The sequence below is a fragment of the Pagrus pagrus genome (assembly GCF_965226575.1).
Source record: "Pagrus pagrus genome assembly, chromosome: 14".
Lineage (NCBI taxonomy): Eukaryota > Metazoa > Chordata > Actinopteri > Spariformes > Sparidae > Pagrus > Pagrus pagrus.
In genome coordinates this window covers 28,923,963-28,944,680 of record NC_140198.1, presented here as the reverse complement: position 1 = coordinate 28,944,680, position 20,718 = coordinate 28,923,963, and the positions used below count along the sequence as shown (strand labels likewise).

The 20,718-nt window shown below is 40.3% G+C and overlaps 1 protein-coding gene across 1 annotated transcript in view; it reads right to left on the bottom strand.

Annotated features, from left to right (window-relative positions):
- riox2 (ribosomal oxygenase 2) overlaps positions 1-20,436 on the bottom strand; it is a 30,431-nt gene extending 9,995 nt beyond the window's left edge. The window contains exons 1-5 of the mRNA XM_084372754.1: positions 20,338-20,436; positions 16,433-16,888; positions 13,606-13,725; positions 4,239-4,367; positions 1,903-2,006 (exon numbers count right to left, since the gene is read on the bottom strand). Coding sequence (XP_084228880.1) covers positions 1,903-2,006; positions 4,239-4,367; positions 13,606-13,725; positions 16,433-16,882 — 803 coding nt within the window. The 5' untranslated portion in view covers positions 16,883-16,888; positions 20,338-20,436. The remainder of the gene's footprint in view (positions 1-1,902; positions 2,007-4,238; positions 4,368-13,605; positions 13,726-16,432; positions 16,889-20,337) is intronic.
- Between the last annotated feature and the right edge of the window lie 282 nt (positions 20,437-20,718).

Genomic DNA, 20,718 nt, shown 5'->3' with positions numbered 1-20,718 from the left:
AGCTACATGTCGAAGTATCCTTGAGCAAGATACTGAACCCAAAATTGCTACTGATGAGCAGTTGGTGCCTTGCATGGCAGCCTCCAGCATCAGTGTATGAATGTGTGTGTGAATGGGTGAATGTGGCATGTATTGTAAAGCACTTTGAGCTGTCCGAGAGGACTGGAAAAGCGCTATAGAAATGCAGACCATTTACCATTTTACTGTTCAGGTACTTCTAGATTTAGCAGCCATTTCCTTCCCTTAAATTATAAATACAGGGGCCCTATAGGTTTGTGTATTGTCTTTAATACTGTATACACTACACCAATGACTGAGTGAGACTGAGTTCTTGTAGCCTGACAACTCAGGAAGAAGTAGGCAACTTCATTAAATGGTGTTCTGACAATTTCATTGAGGTCAATGTGGCTAAAAAAGGTAATGGTCATAGATTTTAGACACGATAGAGAAGTGTCACCCACCAAGGTCAACAATGAAGCCATTGAAAGACTCAATACTTACAGATAATTAGGGACTGAGATTGATGACTAGCTTGCTACTGCAAAGGTTAAAAAACTGCAACAGCAAATGTTCTTAACGAAATTGTACAGTTTTAATGTTGATCATTTTGTCCTGCAACCATTTTACAAGGCTATCTGAAAGAGGATTTATATATATATGTGTGTGTATGTGCACGTGCGTGTGTGTGTGTTAGAGGGATGAAAGATGAGAGTACATATCGTATATTTGTATGCATATTTGTTTTATGACTGGTTTATTTTTTTTACCTTGTTCACCGAAATTCCCCTATCTGAGATAACAAAGTTCACCTTAACCTTGAAAGTTTACCTTACAGTGCAGGACGGGGAAGACTCCTCTGTTCTTTTGATCACAGTTGTCTGACACTAATTCAACTGTACTGTGGTAAAACCTACAGTAAAAGTAAGAGATTAAAATCTAACGTAAAGACTTGTGGTGTCTTCATAGGATGCGTTTCAGCTGCCTTTTCTCTGTCCATGAAAAGGCAAGTTTGACAGAACAGATGATCTTATATTATGATTAGGGCTGTCAAATGATTAAAACATTTATATAATTAATTCCAAGCTGTGATGATAATCGCATATGCCGATATTTGCTGTAAAATTTTAAAATATTTTACTGCAAATGTATTTTAGTAGATGAGTGAATCAATGAATAAATTGACATTCTAACTTTTAAAACAAGGGGATATTTTAAGCCTGTAGTTCTCTGATGGTTACAAGATTCCTTGCTGCATAAGTTGCACAAACCGGTGCTCCTGTCAACCGTTCAATCTGGGTGTGTTTTGAAGCCCCGCTCCATGTGTTTTGGTATTTTTAGGATCTTTCCTGACAATGTGTTATCATTTTTGACAAATAACAAAATTTTACAATCTTACAAAAAAATTAAGCAGTTGCTAAGATGGAATGGACTGCAGTAGAATCTGGGACTTTAACGTCATCCACTAAGGTTGGCTTCTGGTGTTATAATAAAAGGTTATTAAAGTTTGCACGTAGGCTCTATGCAGAGCCAACGCTGTAACCTACACAAGTGGCCTAAGTCGCAGTGAGCATTTATACATGTGTGCTGGTGTGTCTGCGTTGCTGGCGATGTGAGCGGACTGACAGTTTTACTTTCCCCTTTAAACACACCGACTCACAGCTGTGTCTCTGGGCTAGAGAGAGCGGACAAGCAGAGTGTCTGCAGGAGGGCAGTGGCTCCATGCAAACCCGGCTTGAATGATTTGGATTGTGGAAAACCTACGCTTATAACTGTGCCTGAAAGTATCTAGTGCAGACTCAGCCAGAGGTTGAAGCAGCTGCCGCTCTGATATCATGATGCTTTCACAACGCCTCCTAGACACAATATTATATTGAAGGCCACAGAGAAGAGGAGCTCTCATACGTTGTCTGGTAGGTGCTGAGAGTCAGATGGGTAGAGTGGTCCACTCCTGGTGGAGTTTTGGCTTGATGGATGGTTCCTCTGGGAAAGTACAGAAGATCCCCAGCCTGTGGAGAGATGTGATTCACTTTTTCAAGTCTGTCTTAAAACAAAAACTCAAAAAACGCACAGACACTTAAATGGAAAATTCCATAGTATGTTCATCATAAAAGACAGATTCATAAATACCTAATAAAACTAATATGTTGTAAGCTTTTTTCAATGGCCTGTTACTGATATGTCTAATGGGCTGAACACACTGCCTTCGCTGCATAACGTTTTGCTATTTATTTCTGCGCCCATGTGCGGACCCAGCGGCGTGTCATCTAGAGATTCAGAGTCGCCTATTTTTACCACAACACATATGCGGTTCTCGGCAAAAATAGACCTGAAAACAATCTGTGCTTCACTACTGTTTCAATGTCTGTATCTATAGAATATGTCGCTGACATGAAGAGAATACACACAACAGGTGAAGAGCAGGTATTTTTTCCAGCAATCTCTTTTTTTCTCTCCCTCCCTCACTCTATTTCTCCCCCCACTCTCCCTCTTTCAGCAAAGGTAAAGAAAAATCACATCATCATATTTACTGATGATTATCAAAGGCAAACTCTATGTAAAAAGATGAGGCTGGCAGTAGCCACGTTGTAGCAACATCAACTTGAGTAACATCCCTGTCCCTGCTCCGCTACGTGTCTGTCTGGACAATGCTCCTACACAGGCATCAGAGGGGAGAGGAGAAGGTGTTACAAAGCGCAACTATAAATGACGTCTAGTCTCATAATGATACAAAAATATTTTTGTCTGTCTTGCAGCCCGGAAAATATAACTGCTTTGTGCATGTACACACGTTCATTTGTGCATGCACAAAATGAAATTTGCATTTTCCAGCAGCAACCTCAACCAGACAATCAATTATGACAGTATACTGGAGTTAAGATGGCACTCACAGGCATACATCATTTTGAAAGTCAAGCTTTGGTAACAACTCAATAATAACAATACAAAATTGAGAGAAATTGATTGATTTTGACTATAGTTTATGGGCTTGTGTTAACATTGTAGAGCCAAGGCTGTATATTATAGTGAATTGTGAGGACTGAACTAATCACCAGGCAGCAGACCCAAAGCTCAGCATTATATTTTATTTTTTTCTACAATTTCTGTTTGTTATTTATGATCTTGCCTTAATTTTTCTCTTAAAGTGCACCACATTGATGCTCTTTCAAATGTGCAAAATGTTCTCCCTTTTCTAAGAATCTGATATATCTGACACTGATCGGCCCATCGCCGGGCATGGCCAGTCATGCTCAAAACTGGCGGATTCCAGTCTCTGGTCATGTGTGTTTAAATAAATGGCATGTCGATTTGAAACAGAAAGCTTTGTAAAGGCAGTTTTGTCTTCAGATAGCTTTTTACACAGATCGACCAGTGGCTGAGCCATCGTGAATATTTTTTGGATGCAAACACAGTTGGTCATTGAGGGCGCAGTAGAGCCGTCGTTCCCGGTAACGTACTCATAAGACAGAGTGCATGGACCAAAGCTTTGTGGCTGGCATCTTATTCATGACGAGTGAGCACTTTCTTCCCACAGCCGTACAGTAGCTTCCTCAAACACATGCTGTGTGTTCTGCTAGAGTCCTTGTCACTACTGGTAGCATGAGGTGGTACCTGCAGCCTAATCAGGTTGCACAGGTAGTCCAGCTCCTCCAGGATGCCACATTCATATGGGCGGTCGCAGGAAGGTTTGCTGTGTTTCCCAGCACAGTCTCAAGAGCATGGAGGAGATACCAGGAGACAGGCCGTTACACAAGGAGAACTGGACAGGGCCTTGGAAGGGCATCAACCCAGCAGCAGGACATAGCATATTTCTGACCAAACTGTCAGAAACAGACTCCTCTAGTGGGACCTGTGCTTACAACCCAGCACCATGCAGCTCGACTGGAGCAGGTTCACACTGAGCACATGTGACTCTGGAGACCCATGGTGAACATTATGCTACTACCGAGTCACATTATGAGCTGCCATGATAAAATTAACTCAAGTTAGATCAGCCTGTGATTCGAATTTTTTACTTTGATTTTCTGTGATTTTGAATCAGCCCTCAATGGGTTGATGATTTTGGCTTTACATTGACCGTTGTTACATCATTTTGTTCTCAACAAATTCTACAATGTACATCAGTAAAGATTTTCAACTTGAATAATGTGTCCATCAAGATCTGATGTGCGATTAAGGTGTTCCCTTAATTTTTTTGAGCAGTATATATAGTGTATATCTGTACGATTAGGGTGCTTTACCTTCAATAAAATGTCATGGCTTGGGCTGCCGATTCTCTCCTCTGACTCTACGCTGTACTCTGTTGCCAGCTGAACAGTAGGACTGTAGAGAAGCCAATGTTTCTCCCCTTCCAGCTGCAGAATGAACACCTGAGTAAAGACCAACATAGCAGAGAGCATGTGAGTGAGTGAAAGAGAGACAGACAACAGACAGTAAAATCAGCCGACTGTTGTAGAGCTCAACTAAAGTCTGTATCAGCACTATATCAGCCCATGTAAGCTGCACAAATACAACTCCAACATATTGCTCCTTTGTTTTAGCCGTGTAAAAAATCATTCTGATTTCCCTGTAAAAAATGCATATTTCTCCAGCAAAAGAGCTTGTTTAACTCTTTTGTGATCCATGCATTGTTGTTTGGAAAGACCTTTACAGTTTTTGTTGGGATAACAGATTCTGTGCAAAACTGCAGGTATGAAGTGAGTGAGTCAGCAAGAAAATTGAGGTCCTCGATGCATCCCTTGAAGAAAGCATTCCACTCTGTGACCTCCACGGATCCTCTGAGTTGTTCTACTGCATCATTAGTCCACATGGGGATAGTTTTAGTTTTTTTACAGGATGTGTTTTCAGTTTTTGCCTGTGTCTTGGCAGTAGGGTTGGGCACCGAACTCTGTACTTTTAAGGGTACCGATTGAATAACGTTGGTATTACCGAGTACCAGTTCGCATGAATCATTTGGTGCTAAATTTTGGTACCTGAGAGCGCATCTTTACTGTAACATAACGAAAGAAAGACAGAGTGAGATGTCTCCCCAAAACTCAGCCACTGACTGCATCTGAAATTCCTCATCAGCATGCCGTTTACTAAAACAGTGTGTATTTTTGTATGAAACCAAAAGTATGTGTACTGTAAACTAGCTTCGTCGAAATATTACCATAGACATTATTTGATTCCTGAAACTTAACATAACAAGCACTTACCCCGCTGGCTCAATGCTAACACATCATGGGAATTCCCAGTAACATGCTTACGGAGTTTAACATCGCGACCGCGATAAAAGTATATTTACAAACGATCCATTTTAATTGACATACTTCACATAAAACTACATGTGTGCTTATATTCACAGACATGTACAGTATTCTATATGCTCTGGAAACTAAATTAAAACGGCTGTCTTCACATTGTTAGCTAACTGCTGTAGCTTCAACACTGACCAGCTACAGCAAGCTCAAGGGGTCAATCAATCTTTTTACGCCTCTGGCAAAAAGTGCACTTTAATGACTGGATCTTTTTTTTTCTAATCACCATCAAAATCCTGGAGGCCCAAGAACAAACCCAGTACCAAGAGGTTGCCACAGCTATAGGGAGACAGTTTGAACCCTCCTGTTATGTTTTTATTAAATGTTTTTAAATGGTTTACATGGTGTTTTATTCTTTCTGACTTAATATACATGCAATCATCAGGCTAAATTCCTTGTATGTTCAAAAACACTGTACAGTACTTGGCCAATAAAACTATTCTGATCCTGAACTTTGTGTTCCTTGCTGATGTTCTGAAGTGTAACTTGGGTAACACATTTGTAGGTTTAAATTGCATTTTCAATAAAATGTTCATAAGAAACAGTATACACTGTGTGCACAATTATTAGGCAAGTCAGCATTTTGACCATATCATCATTATTATGCATATTTTCCAGCTCCAAGCTGTATAAACTGGAATGCAGTTTTTAGAAGACACTTTCTTCAAGCAGTAGTACAGAAAAAAGTCTGCATCTTTCAAGAAGACCATGATTTTTATGCAGGATAATGCTCCATTGCACACATCAGAAGTACTGAGTGGCTAGCCACTAAAGGCCTTAAAGACGAAAGAATAATGACATGGCCCCCTTCCTCACCTGACCTGAACCCTATTGAGAACTTGTGGTCCCTTCTTAAATGGTTGATTTACAGTAAATGAAAACAGTACACCTCTCTGACAGGGTCTGAGAGGCTGTGGTTGCTGCTGCTGCTGTTGATCGTCAACAGATCAAGAAACTGACAGACTCCATGAATGGAAGGCTAATGACTGTTATTGAAAAGAAGGGTGGCTACATTGGTCACTGATTTTTTTTTTTGAAATGTCAGAAATGTTTATTTGTAAATTTTGAGTTGTTTGTTTTATTATTCTCACTTTAACAGAGGAAAATAAACAAGTGAGATGGGAAACTGTTCATTTTTCATTTAGTTGCATAATAATTCTGCACACTAATAGTTGCCCAATAAGTGCAAACAGATATTATTGTCCTAAGAAAGACAAAACCTCACTTCTACTTTCTTAAATATTCAGGTTTGAGGTTTATTAACATTTTGGATTGACCAAGAGCACTGTAGTGGTTCAATAATAAAATGATTCCTCAAAAATACAACTTGCCTAATAATTGTGCACACAGTGTATATAAATACATTTGATGAAGGAATAAACATTTAAAAGAACTTCTTTAAGACCTACTGAATTAGCTTTAAATTTGATGTACCAATACAAACTTCTCAATTTAAAAATCTGTATTAACTGCAAACATATCCTTTTAAAATACTGTATAAATCCCATAAGAGAGTCTAATTATGTTTAAAATATATTTCTAAGTTAAAACTTCAATACATTTTGCTACTTCACAGGAAAAAAAAGCATGAAGATGAATGTTGCGGCTTTCCAATCCCTTAAAGTCGCTTGAGAGGTAGAGAATAGGTCCTGTATATTTGTATGACACGCTGCTGCCGATACAGAGAAGCACGCTGAGTCCAGGTGAGTTTCAGTGTATTTAAAACAGAAGAGCTACTACAGCAGCTTTCAGATTACACGCGCATATCAGATGGAAAACGTGTATCAAAACGATCAAACTTGAACAAAGGCGGTCAACAAAAATTACGGCTACCTAACCTGCCTCACTCCTCCCCCAGTGCAGGTGATTCAGCCCCTATTGTAACCTACTATGGTGCCCATGTGACCCAAACACCACATATCACCGTGGCAACCAGACCAAACAAATCAAAACTCAAATTATCCTCAGCAAAACAATGTGTGGCTCCTACAATGAACTTCCGTTGCTGAGATCCCTTGTGCACATGCTCTGAGCAGGTTAATCTTTCGCATGCACTTATGGAGGTCAGTATTTCTGCAGCTAGTTGCTCTTGAAATATCTCAGTGCTGTGATCACTTTAATTCCTGATATAGCATCTTTGCATTAAGATGTGAGCACATCTCAAATGACATCAATCGCAAACATTTCCCCCGTGCTATCTAAACTGTGGTGTTTCAATAACTCAGCACCACCCAGTGTTTGGACAATATTTCTCCTTCCTCTTTGTCTTTCCACCATTTACTCCTCTGCTTAAGAAAACACTAAGGCTCTTAAAAGTCTTTCTCCTTACAGATTTCCACCTTAGGATCTCTCTTAAGGGCTGCGATGCTTTGTGAATAACTATTATCTTGACAGGATCTAGTCTTAACTTTAAGGAAAAATTCTTGAAAAAACATCATAATTCTAAATCTTTCTTAGAATTTTGTCACTAGGAGCAACTCGTACTTTGCACTACAAAGCTGATTTGTTAATTATATTTAAGACTGGCAATGCTGTGATGTTAGCAGCTGGTTAACTAGAGTTTTTTGTTTTGCTTTGACATCAAAACATGATCTCTCTTTATATGAAAAGTTGAATTCCAAAATGTTCCAGTTGATCTTACTTGTTTAATAATAACATTTGAGAGTTAGCCTTGAAAAGCATATTATCTGGACTGGGGTTAGGGTAACCAGCCCATCTCCGTGGTAGAGGATCAGGGTTTAGTTACTGACTTTGTTTACTTGGTTGTTTTTGTTAAAAAACAAAAAACAAATGAAAACCAATGTTGTAATAGCATATGCAGAATAAAAAAGAGCCATATGAAAGTATTTACTTTGTTTCAACAAAATAAAAAAACCTATTAAGGAACAGGTTGGATGCAGGTAATGTTTTCTTCATGCAGCTGTATTATCTAGGAAAATATTAGCTAGGGTTAAGTATCGGATCGGGACTTGGTATCGGGATCGGGGTAAAAAAAACCTGATCAGGACATCCCTAGTACTGTACATCAACTCCATCATATGTCTGCTAATATTCCAGATGTTTTTATCTGTCTGTCTGCCTGCCTGCCTGGCTGTCTCTTACTGTCTGTCTTCATCTGTCGCCCCATCTACTCATCTTTTAGGTTACACTCGAATTCCACAGGCTTACTTAAGTAGGGTGCCAAAAAATTTGCTAAGGCCTTCCTGCCTTACCGCTCAGCTTAATACTAATGTTATATCATGCACGTATGTACAGTACATTACATGAGTTACTTGTTAGTATGTTCAAATACATTCTTAGAACAGATATCCATGGTGTCATGTTTGATTGAAAACATACCACATGAATAGGTGTTATGTCCTATGCAGAGCTGGGGAAATGGATTCATGAATTTTCGATGAGGGAGGAGGAGTGGATGTCATTTTAAAAATTTAAGAGTAATAAGTGTATAAGTGTATACCAAGTTTAACAAATACAAAAAACAAAGCTAATATTGTGTTGGTAAAGCAGAGGGTCATTCTTGTTTCTATTAAATATATGTGTTGTATTACTAATTTAACATTTCCTATTTCTGGAAATGTACACAGTCAGTGATAGTGGCAGATATCGCGGTAGCTCTGGCAGAATGCTGGATCACTCATTACTTTTTACAGGCTGTTAACTGGCTCACATATGGGCCAGTTCCAGCAAAGTCAGGCTCCAGAACTGGGCAGCCCACTGCTGGCAGTGTTGGTTAGGTTTTCGCACTGGGACGTAACCCATTTATGTTGACGTTATTGCGGCCTTCAGTCAGAAATGCTGGTTCATCTTCAGCAACCAGACCTGGTCCACTGTACTTGGGCTGATTCTGGGACATCATTCAAACCAGGTTTGTCAAGAAATTGGCAAAGTGTAGCGTAGCATCACTCTCGTCAAACTTTTTCACATTTGGAACACACTGTACATTTTTGAAAGCTATGGGCACACTCACACTCAGCCCAGTTGCTCCATACCGTGCTGAAACACAATTGTCCCTCCCCAGTCTCCCCCTGCCCTGCACTCACATTGCTCCGACTGCACCCGGGCCTGAGCAGTTACCTCTTGTACATACGTCATCACGTCGTAGCGCTCTCACATTCTGGGATTTCTTAATTATGCAAGGCAGCGTAATACACATGATTATACTTCATGACCACATTGCGCACATGTGCTTGTGCTCGTGCATGAGCAACCGTACTGTGCCCAAGCACACCTCTTCCAACCGTGCCAGGGTCAAGGACGTGCCCAAGCACGGTACAGGTACGGGTTAGGGTTAGTTCGCCCTAAGTATGAGTGTGAGTTTGCCTTAAGTATCATTACATTTTTCAGAAATGTTGAGTGTTGAGCTGATTCTGTAGTGTAAAGTAACCAAGTATATTTACTCAACCACTGTACAGAAAGCCAAAATGTCAGCTATGTCACCCATTTCATTTCCCCACTGGCTCCCTATTGCTTACTGTATTAAGTTTAAGTCAGTAATGATCGAGTACAGAGTGACCACTAGCATAGCATCCCAATTACCTAATGTTACGACCCCAGAGGTCTTATATGTTTTGTCTCTCTGCTTAAATAACCCTCTGTTACCTGAGTGAGTGTGTGTGTGTGTGTGTGATTGGTTGCAGGTAGGGTTGGGCGGTATGAGCAAAATCTTATATCACGGTATGAGTAATTTCATATCACGGTAACGGTATATATCGGGGTATGGTTTTTTTCCCCTGTAAATTCAATTAATGGCTTAAAATAACCATACTGTCGCATTTGATAATTTTCCTCTTATTTTTATTTGCTCACAGCAGCATAACATTATTCTAAAGAAAATATAATAATATAATAAATAATAAGCCACAGAGAATGTGCAAATGTCTGGGAAACATTGAACTCCAGCTTTAACTTAAGCTATAGTGTGTGTGTGCAAATGTAAACACAGAGCTCCAGCTTAATAAGAAATAAAAATAACAAATGAGAAAAAGTATTTTCAAGTTTTCCACAAGGTAACAGGTGCATAACAACTGTGCAATATAAAACCACAGCATCTCCTAAATGTTCTGAAGGACACTGTCACTAGTGTGCAAATGTCTGACAATTGCATACATCTGAATGAACCACAAAGAATGTGCAAATGTCTGGTAAACATTGAACTCCAGCTTTAACTTAAGCTATAGTGTGTGTGCAAATGTAAACACAGAGCGCCTTCGCATGTTTTAACTTTAAGTGGTGGAAGAGGTTACTGGTGTTTCCACCTCCAGCAGCAACAGTAGCGCGACACTCTTTGCAAAGTATCACTTTTTGTTCGTTGTCAGATTTTCTAAATCCGAAAAAGTTCCACACAACAGACGTAGCGCCCTTTTTCGGAACGAGTTCCTCCTCCTCTTCGTCATGGGTGGGTCGGGCTGCCTCCGTTTCCTCGTGACGTTCACTCTCCGCCTCCGCCATGATTGTTATCACTCCGGTAAAGCTGTTTCTTCTTCGTCGTGCTCATGCAACCACGCCAAGCAGTCTGCTGCAGTGCCTGCAGTGCCCCGTGTGTCGAGGCGGTGTAACTACAGTGACTCATAGAGATGCCGCAGACATCTGCTCTTTCTCCGGTATAAACGGTATTGAAAAATCTCTACCGGTAGTAGGCCTGCACGATTAATCGTTTTAGAACCTCGATGTCGATTCACCCCTACATGAGATTCAATTTGTAAATGACGTCGATTTTATTTTCGAGCAAGCGGCTTCACTAACGTTACCATTTAAAATAGTAGTGATGCCACCGGCTGCCTGTGCCGGAGTTCTTAACAAGCGCCCCCAGGCTTCTCCCTCATCCTATGACAGAGCGCCTTTTGGTCACGTGATTCTCTCATGGAGCAGTGTGCGCTCACATTCAGAAAGTTGGAGAGGCATTGCAGAGAGATGGATGTTGCTGAAAGCCATGACGAGAATCCGCCCACCACCCAAACCGAACTTGTTCAAAAAAAAAGGTGGTCAGTCGGTGGTGTGGAACTACTTTGGATTTAGAGAAGACGACGAAAGTCAGTCTAATGTGCTCTGCAAGGCGTGCTTAGTGGTCATTGCAGCACCGAAAGGTAATACCTGAAACCTTTACCAACACCTCCAACGTCACCATAAAGTGCAATATGATGAAGCAGTACGAGGCAAGAAGTCTGAAAGTCGTCCGACAACACAGACATCTATACAGCCACCTTGCACAACGCAACGCCATATCCACACAACTCTGGTAGGAGTATTGAAATAATCGAAGCCATTGCTAACCATTTAGCAAAAGATATGGTCCCAATAAACACAGTGGAATGAGACGGATTCGAAAGATGATTCGCACGTTAGACAAACACTACACTATACTGTCCCGCAACCATTTTCACACGTTGCACTGCCAGCTATGTACAATAAACTGCGGGCCACAGTCCAGGCAGAAGTGAGAGAAGCAGATTATTTTGCAGCAACAACCGATTTGTGGTCCAGCCGGACCATGGAGCCGTATATGAGTCTCACTGTCCACTTCATCGCGGCCGATTTCACCATCAAGACCAAGTGCCTGCAGACAGCGTTTTTCCCTGATGACCACATGGGTGAGATCTTGGCACAGGGCCTGAAGGATGCCCTAGCATCTTGGAGTTTGGAAGAGGAAAAAATGATCTGTATAACAACAGACAATGGACAAAACGTAGTGAAGGCTATCTCCATCAACATCTGGAACAGGCTGCAGTGTTTTGGCCATAGGCTACATCTGGCCATTGGTAAGCTGTTTTTTTTTTTTTTTTCTTCTTAAATAAACAAGTTAACCCTGTCAGCTATACTACTACTACTACTATTACTATATTAATATAATATTAATATAGTAATAATATAGTATATTAATATAGTAATAGTATATAAATACTACAGTATATTTAATACTATATTAAAGATAATGTTATTCTGCCAGCTATACCACTACTACTATTACTATATTAATATTAATATAGTAATAATATAATACTATATTTAATATTATATTAAAGATAATATTATACAGACCTAGTAGTTCATGTTGTACTGATTCAAATGTGTTGTGTTTTTCTTCTAGAAAATGCCATGAAGGATTCACAAATTGACCCTGTTACGGGTTTACTGCTGTGCGGACGAAACATTTGTGCGCAATATCAGATTTGTGTTTTTTATATGCTTAGGCTATTTATGTTAGAATTTTCAGAGCCTACCGGTAATTGAATGGCCAGTCCATTTTCTTGTTTCATTGACACCTGTTTACTCCTGTCCTGTGTGGACCAAACATTTGTGTGCAATAACAGATTTGTGTTTTTTATATGCTTATTTATGTTAAAATGTTCAGAGCCTAATTGAATGGCCAGTCCATTTTCTTTTTTCATTGAAACCTCTGTTTACTGCTGTGTGCACCAAATATTTGTGTGCAATAAACATTCCATTTTGTGAACAAAAAAAATCGTGGCAGCAAATCGTGATGTCAATTCTAACCTAAAAAATCGTGATTCATATTTTTCCCTGAATCGTGCAGGCCTAACCGGTAGACACTTTTATACCGTCATACCGCCCAACCCTAGTTGCAGGTGTGTTTGAGTGATTGAAGGTTGTCCATGGAGCTGATTGGTTCCTGCCTCAAAGCCAGGAGTTTAAAGGCCGGCTCTTCCCAGTTCCTGTGGGCTCTCCTCTCTCAACCAGACTACCAGCATGTTCGTTTGTGTGCTAAATGTGTTTTTAAATAAAACCTTTGGGAACCTCTTCTGATGGGAAGAGGGGAGTCTCATTTTCATGTTGCGCCAGGGTTTCCCCTAGGCCCTGGTCGTAACAATTGGGGGCTCATCCGGGATCTGAATGCCCATGAGGTGAGGTAGATGTGGTTTAGTTTGTTTGTGTAAGTGGCGTTTGGTTAAGTGTAGTGGTCATCTTTTTTGTTAATTTGCCAGCATGTTCGTTTGTGTGTGAAATGTGTTTTTAAATAAAACCTTTAAAAATGCTTCGCTGCTGGTGGTGCTTGGGTGATGGGAAGAGGGGAGTCTCATTTTCATGTTGCGCCAGGGTCTCCCCTAGGCCCTGGTCGTAAAACCTAAATATAGCAGAATATATGACTTAAGTGTTACTTCATACACCCACAGTCTTGTGGCACCTGTGCCGGATGGAAGATGGAACCGAGTGTTGAGGCTTTTATTCTTCAAGGTGTCTCCTTGATCTACTGATATGGCATCTGCCTAATATTCACTTCTACAGGTACCTACTTCCACTAAATTAGAGAATACAAATGTGCCATTAATATGTCAATTCATTTTTGTACCTCAACATCATCATAGTGAGCTGGAAGGCCCTGGGACTCCTGTGGTGTGATGTAGATGTTTGAGCCCACCAAGGCCCCAAAGAAACACTCCAGTTTCTCCTGGATCCTCCATAGCTCATCCTGAAAAAACAGGAAAAATTATATGAGAGTCACTTCTGACAAATGCCTACTCAAATGGATGATCTGAGATTTGTGAAAGAAACACTTTCAAATATTTTCATCACACTTCGTCAGTTATTTCTGATCACACCTACCTCTAGTTTCTGAATGCACTTGCTGTGAATTTGTTTTATGAATGTAATGTAATGGCATCACAGAAATATATCGGCATGGGTAGATATTCTGGTTTGTTTACACATTTAAAATAGAGAAAGGATTGTTGAAGTCTGGATTCATTTAAGAACTGGCAACTCAAATTATGAGCAAACATTAAATCCAAAAGATCACAACATTTTTGCTACCATATGGGAATACCTATAGCTTGTTCCCACTAAATACACTTTAAGAAATAACAAAAGTGTGACCTTCTGAGGACGAAGTATAATTCAAAGTTCACTTGTAACTTGTATCATGTTTACCTATTCTCTGATCAGATAGTTCTGATGATGCATTTGAAAAGTTTGTTGTTTCTGTGAAATAAAACTAGAATTACTGCCATGCGGTTGTATGCCTCCATTGACCGTTGGTATATACACCAATCAGCAAAATATTGCACGACATTGAAACAAAAACACACACTGAGTGTGTAGTGGCATTCCCTCTGGACGTCAAAAAAGCCACTTCCCGAGCTGTAGGCACAGTAACTTCAGTCTGATGCGAATGACAGGAGATGTAATCCGGTTCAAACGTTTAATAAAGAAAAAATAAAAATAAAATTACAGTCCGTCACACGGTAGAAAAACTATATGCTCCCGTGCCTGCTGCAGCTCCAAGCATCAGTCAACTGCGCACATGACTCACCAAATTAAAGGTCTAATATGCAGCTTTTATCAGGGATGGAGCATAAATGATATTAACCAACATGAGTTTGTTTTTACATCTTTTAACCCTGTTTCCCTGCAATGCACATGAAATAACATGAAATTATAAATTATGCATCATATTTTAAATTAACTTAAAGCTCTGGTCTACGATCTGAGAGAGGTTTGAAAAAAGCATCCCCCCCACACACACCCCTCCCCTCCGAGCTCGTATCGCTCTCCCCTCGGAGTCCCGCGACACCCCCCCTCCGGCTACAAGCTTTTTTTTTCTCTTCAACGAACTTTATACGTCCCGCAACAAGCACCAAGAGCAACAAGCCGGCAGAAACCAAATACAGCCCAGCTTTGAATGCGGAGTAACGATGTCGGATTCACAGATAAAGTTATTACAATGCACGTTGAAACTAATGTAAATCTTGTAAGTCATTACAATGTCCACAGCTAAGCTCCACAGCCAAGCTAGCGTAACGTCATTAGCATGCTACAGCTACGTTACCTTACAGCTACGTAATAAGTTACAACAGCTAAGTTAGCCACTTCTAAAAGTTATTGAGGGCCAAGAGACTAACAGATGCTGCCGCCAGCTTTCATCACAACGATCGCTTCCACATTGTGGCTGAAAAACAAACCTGTGTGTGTCCCAGCTGTTGTCTGAGTAGCACCAGACAGCAGCTAGGACACACACTCACACAGACCGCGACACAAACGTGTCCGTAAACCGTAATCTCTTGTTTATGACCGATAAGACACACAAATACACACATCGTAACGCCTATATGATAATCCATCATATTGATTTAGCAAAGGCTTCGTTGAAAACAAACGGACAAGACCGGGAGGAGGGTTAGCAAAACAGTTGAGTAGTGACCGGGCGAGAGGTTGTTATGGAGAAATAAATCCGGACAAATAAGATAAAAATCCGGAAATAAATCCGAAACCCCTCCGCTTCGCGTTGGGATTCATCCATCCCTTCATTCATCTTACTTGCTGCTTCATTTAGCTGCCACGAGCAAATAAATAGTCTGATTTGGTGTAAACATGTTAGCAATGTTAGCTTGTTGTTAGCTTACAATGCTAGCATAGAGGCTAACGTCTCCGTCGAACAAGTAAACAAGTGTTGACAACACTGCAGAGACAGACACCGTCTAATAACACAGAAACAAACTAACGGCAGCTTTCACAGTCATCAGCAGCATCGGCATGAAACTTATCTGTGTCACAACATCCACAATAAAGACGAAGGTTACCTGCTCAACAGAAACGTCGCTGTATCAGCACCGGGTCCATATCTTCACGGACCTTTCGCGATGACCCGATGTTTATTCGGTTTGAGCCCTCTTTGTTTCACATCTCGCTTTGTGTCTTTTCAGTGACAGACTTTCTTTCTTTGACTCTTTGTCGGTGGGGCGAGCAGAGGCAGCTGAACTGCTCAGGGCAAAACAAACCTCTTGTCCGCTTGTAGTTTCAAATGCGGAAGTGGGTCGGGACCAGACGTGAGCAGGAGCAGGAGAGTGAGGGAGGATTGGATCGGAAAATTGATCCAATAGGAGCCATCCGGGCCGGATGGTTCCTATTGGTCAATTTCTTTTCAGTTTTACAGACACTAGAGAGAATGGATTTTTTTGGTTCCTTTTACTCTCCACATTGTGCGGGTGGTACTATTGGGTCATAACCACCATCTAAATGATGTTAATAATAATAACACATCTTTCAAATCGTAGACCATAGCTTTAAATTCTCATCTTGTGGCTCTTACAGAGTGCACTGATGGACAGACTAACATTATCAGTAGCATCATTTTTCCAAAGTTTAAAAAAGCCCTGATTTTCTTTTTTGGCAGCACTCACCTTGAACCTCTGCGGCTGGTGGAATTGGATTGTGGCCTTATTCTCAACCAAGTTCTTACTGAGAACACTGTTCTTAACTTGCCCATCCTTGTTAAGCACTTTTTTCTTGCCATTGATGCAGCGAACAACGTTGATGTCCCTGCAGTACTCCAGACCCTGAGAACATAGGCTCCGCAGGTCGGATAGCTGGAACAAAGACTGGTAGTAGGAGGCTGTTCTGGGATCAGATCTCTGCAGATGGAGGGGCTTCTTCTCCCAGTACTCCCTGAAGAACTGCTCCATCTTCATGGGCTGGATGAGGCTCTCGAACAGGCTGATTGCGCTCTGGAAGCACAAGGGGGATGGAGTGTTGCTGTCTTCCGATCTGCTCTGTTTAGGAGGAAGTTGCTCATTATCACTGCTACATTTCCATGCGTCCTTTCCATTCTTTGCTTTGCTTCTCTTCGGCATTTTAATCTGAGGGAAAATGTAAAGATCATCATCAGTAAGATGCTCAACTGAAATCAGGCTGAATCTAATAGGTACTGGAAAAATGATTTGTTGTTACATCTAGAGAAAGTAATTATCACTAAGCCTTGTTGATGATGTTTCCACCACAAAATATTTCGTTTTGTTTTTTTCACATTTTGGAGATGATTACAATGATATTTTTCCATACATTTCAGCTTTTTTTCATGTTACTTCACATGAAGTCTGCAGATATGGCGTAGCCTACCTGTGTTTATATGTGCAGTATTTATTCAGTTTGGGAAATCCCACGATCTCTGGAGCATTCAAGGCAAAATCAACAGGGACTAGATATCATCACTGTGCGAAAAATGAGCAGATGTTTTTGTCTTTGTTTTGTTTTGTTTTGCGTAAGATTGCTTCTGACTAGTCTAATCCTAACATTTCTAATAATTTCAGAGCACTTGAAAAGTCCAAAAGTCAAAATATATATAAAAAAAAGATCGAAGTAATAATTTCCAAAATCCACAACATGTTTTTACCTAACGAAATACTCTGCTTCAATCCATATTTGTTGGTGTTTAGCCTTTCAAAACTAATATTTTCACTGTGGCAAAAAACAGTTTGCTTTCAGAATTTTCCGCATGCACCTGCCAGCGTGGTCTAGCAGTAATCTAACAGCATGAGAAATTACATTTATATAACAGCAATAACAAACAAGAAAACAGCCCTTACACTATAATAGTTTGTCCTGGTACTACTGAAGATAAAGTCAGCGGCTCAGACGAGTCCAGCACACAGTTTTTTCCTTCCTGTAAAATCATTAATTCCCCAGCCATATTACTTTCACTTTCATGTAGTACTGTTGAAAAACAAAAAGCTGTAGCATTATATTGATGACCTCATGATATGGAAGTCTAATAATTATTAAATATGCTCTGACACTCTCACACACCTCAAATACTGTAGCCTATGATACAGTAAGAACAGCTGATTTCAGCTGAAGTAATGCTTCAGCATCCATCATCACTGCTCCTCCTGGTGGATTGATAAACCACTGCAACTGGTTTCCACACATGGTCCTTAGGGGCGTTACGATTCGGCCCTGCGTTCACTAAGCCATCGCAGGGAATCTCATTCGGACTATTCCAGGTACGAGCACGGACCCGTCACAGGCCGATTAAGGCCCCGTCACGGAGGAATGGGAAGTTTTAACAGGCTTCATCCGTACAGGTCGTTTTCAGAACCACATGAATGTCGTGGAAAATATAGGTGAGACTCTGCATCAATTAATCGATTAATATAACACTTAATTTACCTTGCCTTTACCCAAATTAAATAATGACTCCAAATACCTCAAAGATTTAAAATAACTTTTTGAACACCAAAGAAGTGATCAAAGAAGAGAGTCCTGACCATCATGGACTTTCGGCCATGGTCACCTGAACATAGCAGGCCTGAGCAATAAAACAATAGAAACAACTAGAAAGAGAAGGAAACAGTTCGATAAAATGTTCAATAGTTTCACGTGTATGCATTATATGTAAACAAGGTAATTTATTTGTAATTATACAACACAGGGTTGCATAATGACATGAAAGTTTGTAAACTACTTCATATTACACAAATTATAGAATATATATACACAGTTATATATGTACAAATATACATAAACATGTAGTGCATCTTCTAAGTCTGTCAGGGTGAATGTAAACAGCAGCAACAAGATGGTGATGATAATGTGGTTGGCATCTTCATATCAAAAGTTCGACGTTATGTTATAAACACAGAGTCCACCTCTCGTCTTATGACTGTTTATGAGTTGTAGCTGTAGGTAAACGTTAGAGATGTTTCATAATTTTCGCAGTCATTAAAGTAGTCATTAAATGATTACATTTACATGATTAAAGTTATAGTGAATATAAGTTAGACCTACACTTGGAAATAAGACTGTGATGAACTTGATTCACAGATGTCTTAAAATACAGCTGTTATTTCTTTTGCAGTTAGCACTCTGCATTATTTCAGCTGCTGTCTGGGCCCTACATTATTACCCATCCTGTCCTTTATACCTGTTTAAATATCTTTGAAGCGGACGGCAGTTCTCTTTAGTTTTTCAAAGGCTCTTCTCTGGAGAAACTCTAACAGCTGGATCTGCATCTGCTTTGCTGTCTGGTTTTGCGGTTTGTTCGAATTCAGTTCCTGTTTCATTCTCACAGTTTTATCACTCACTGGACATGTTGGGATGTGATGCTCCTGCTGATATCTTGATTATTCATTTTCATACAAACGAAGCTTCTGTAAACACAGTAAACTACTCTGTATTTATACTGTGTACTGTGTATTTATACTGTGTATTTATTGTGTACTGTGTACTGCATATTTATACTATGTATTTATTCTGTGTACTGTGTATTTATACTGTGTACTGTTCTCTGCTCAGAGGCACAGGCACCATTTCAACTGGCAGAATGTGTTTATATATTTATTCATTATTTTCCTGTATTCAGTGATATTCTGATTGTGAAATCATCATTTAATGACTCAGAATGTGATTATGGTGTCTTTTGAACACTGGAAGCTGTTTTTAGACTAAATGTTTGAGGGAAAACTGAAATGATGTAACATAAGCCGACGCTCAGGAATGATCAGCCTGACGTGTTTAGAACAGACCATGAAAAGAAAAATGTTTGGAATAAATGAAGAAAGTTGTTTGTGGTCATTTTGTTCTCCTACAGTCAGGCTGGCACATTTGAACTCACTGATGAACCAGAAAACGAACTAAATATAAAACTTTATGGTGACGCATCTGAACTTGAGTTGAGTCTGATATCTGTCTTCACTCCGTATGAGACTCAGATCAGTCTGATCCGCTGCAGCGTCCAATCAGTAACTGAGGGGGCGTGGTGGCTGGTGAAAGACTTCGTGTGTCCTCCATGGATGTATTATTATAGATCCATGGTCCTCACTCATCGCTCCTCACTCAAAATAAGAGCATTGGGATGGCAGATAGGAACGACTTCCGGTTCGAGCGAGGAAACGACCAAAAAGGGAAATGAGATGCACCCATTACGTTTGAAGGTAACGTAAAGCGCCAAAAGTGTTGAGAACATAGCGGACACTTCACTTAACAGCGACGACAAATAACAGTTTCTTTTCTTTGCTGCGTAATTTTTCATCATTTCTATTCAGTCACAAGAGAGGCTTCATTTGGAACATTATTTAAATTCCCCCTGAAATACTTAGTTTGATAAATCATTCCCAGTGTTCAAAAGACACCACAGTTATATTCCGGGTGATTCAATGATGAATTCACTCATTTAAAGGCATTCTGCCTAGCAAATGCTTTCTACACAGTACAGGTGTAAGAGGCCACAGACAGCGGACACTGCTGCTCCGCACTGACAGTGCGTTTATTAATATTAATCATAATATGAAGCACGTGCATGCTCACTCACCTTTCCACCAGCGTGGCCCTGCACTGCCCCACGTCACTTGTGTTTCCTTCAATACGTCCGACTGTTTCTTCTTCTAATGATGTTCCGGTCAACCGTACACTGCAGAGCCCAATGCTGCCCCCCACAGTCTGGAGGAGGTTTTTATCTTGTATGTTTGAAGACAGCCTGGTGAATGTAGACATTCTAGAAGGGCTCTAACAACGAGGACGAGATTTAAATGAGAGAGAAAGTCCCTTTCACCACTGTATTCATCACACACAAAAACAACATGTTTCCATATTTCCACACTGACACAGACCATCTAGATGTGTACCAGTGACTTTCAGTAAGTGGCCCGACCACAGTGTCCCAGTGTCAGCCCAGTTAGGTCCACACCCTCCT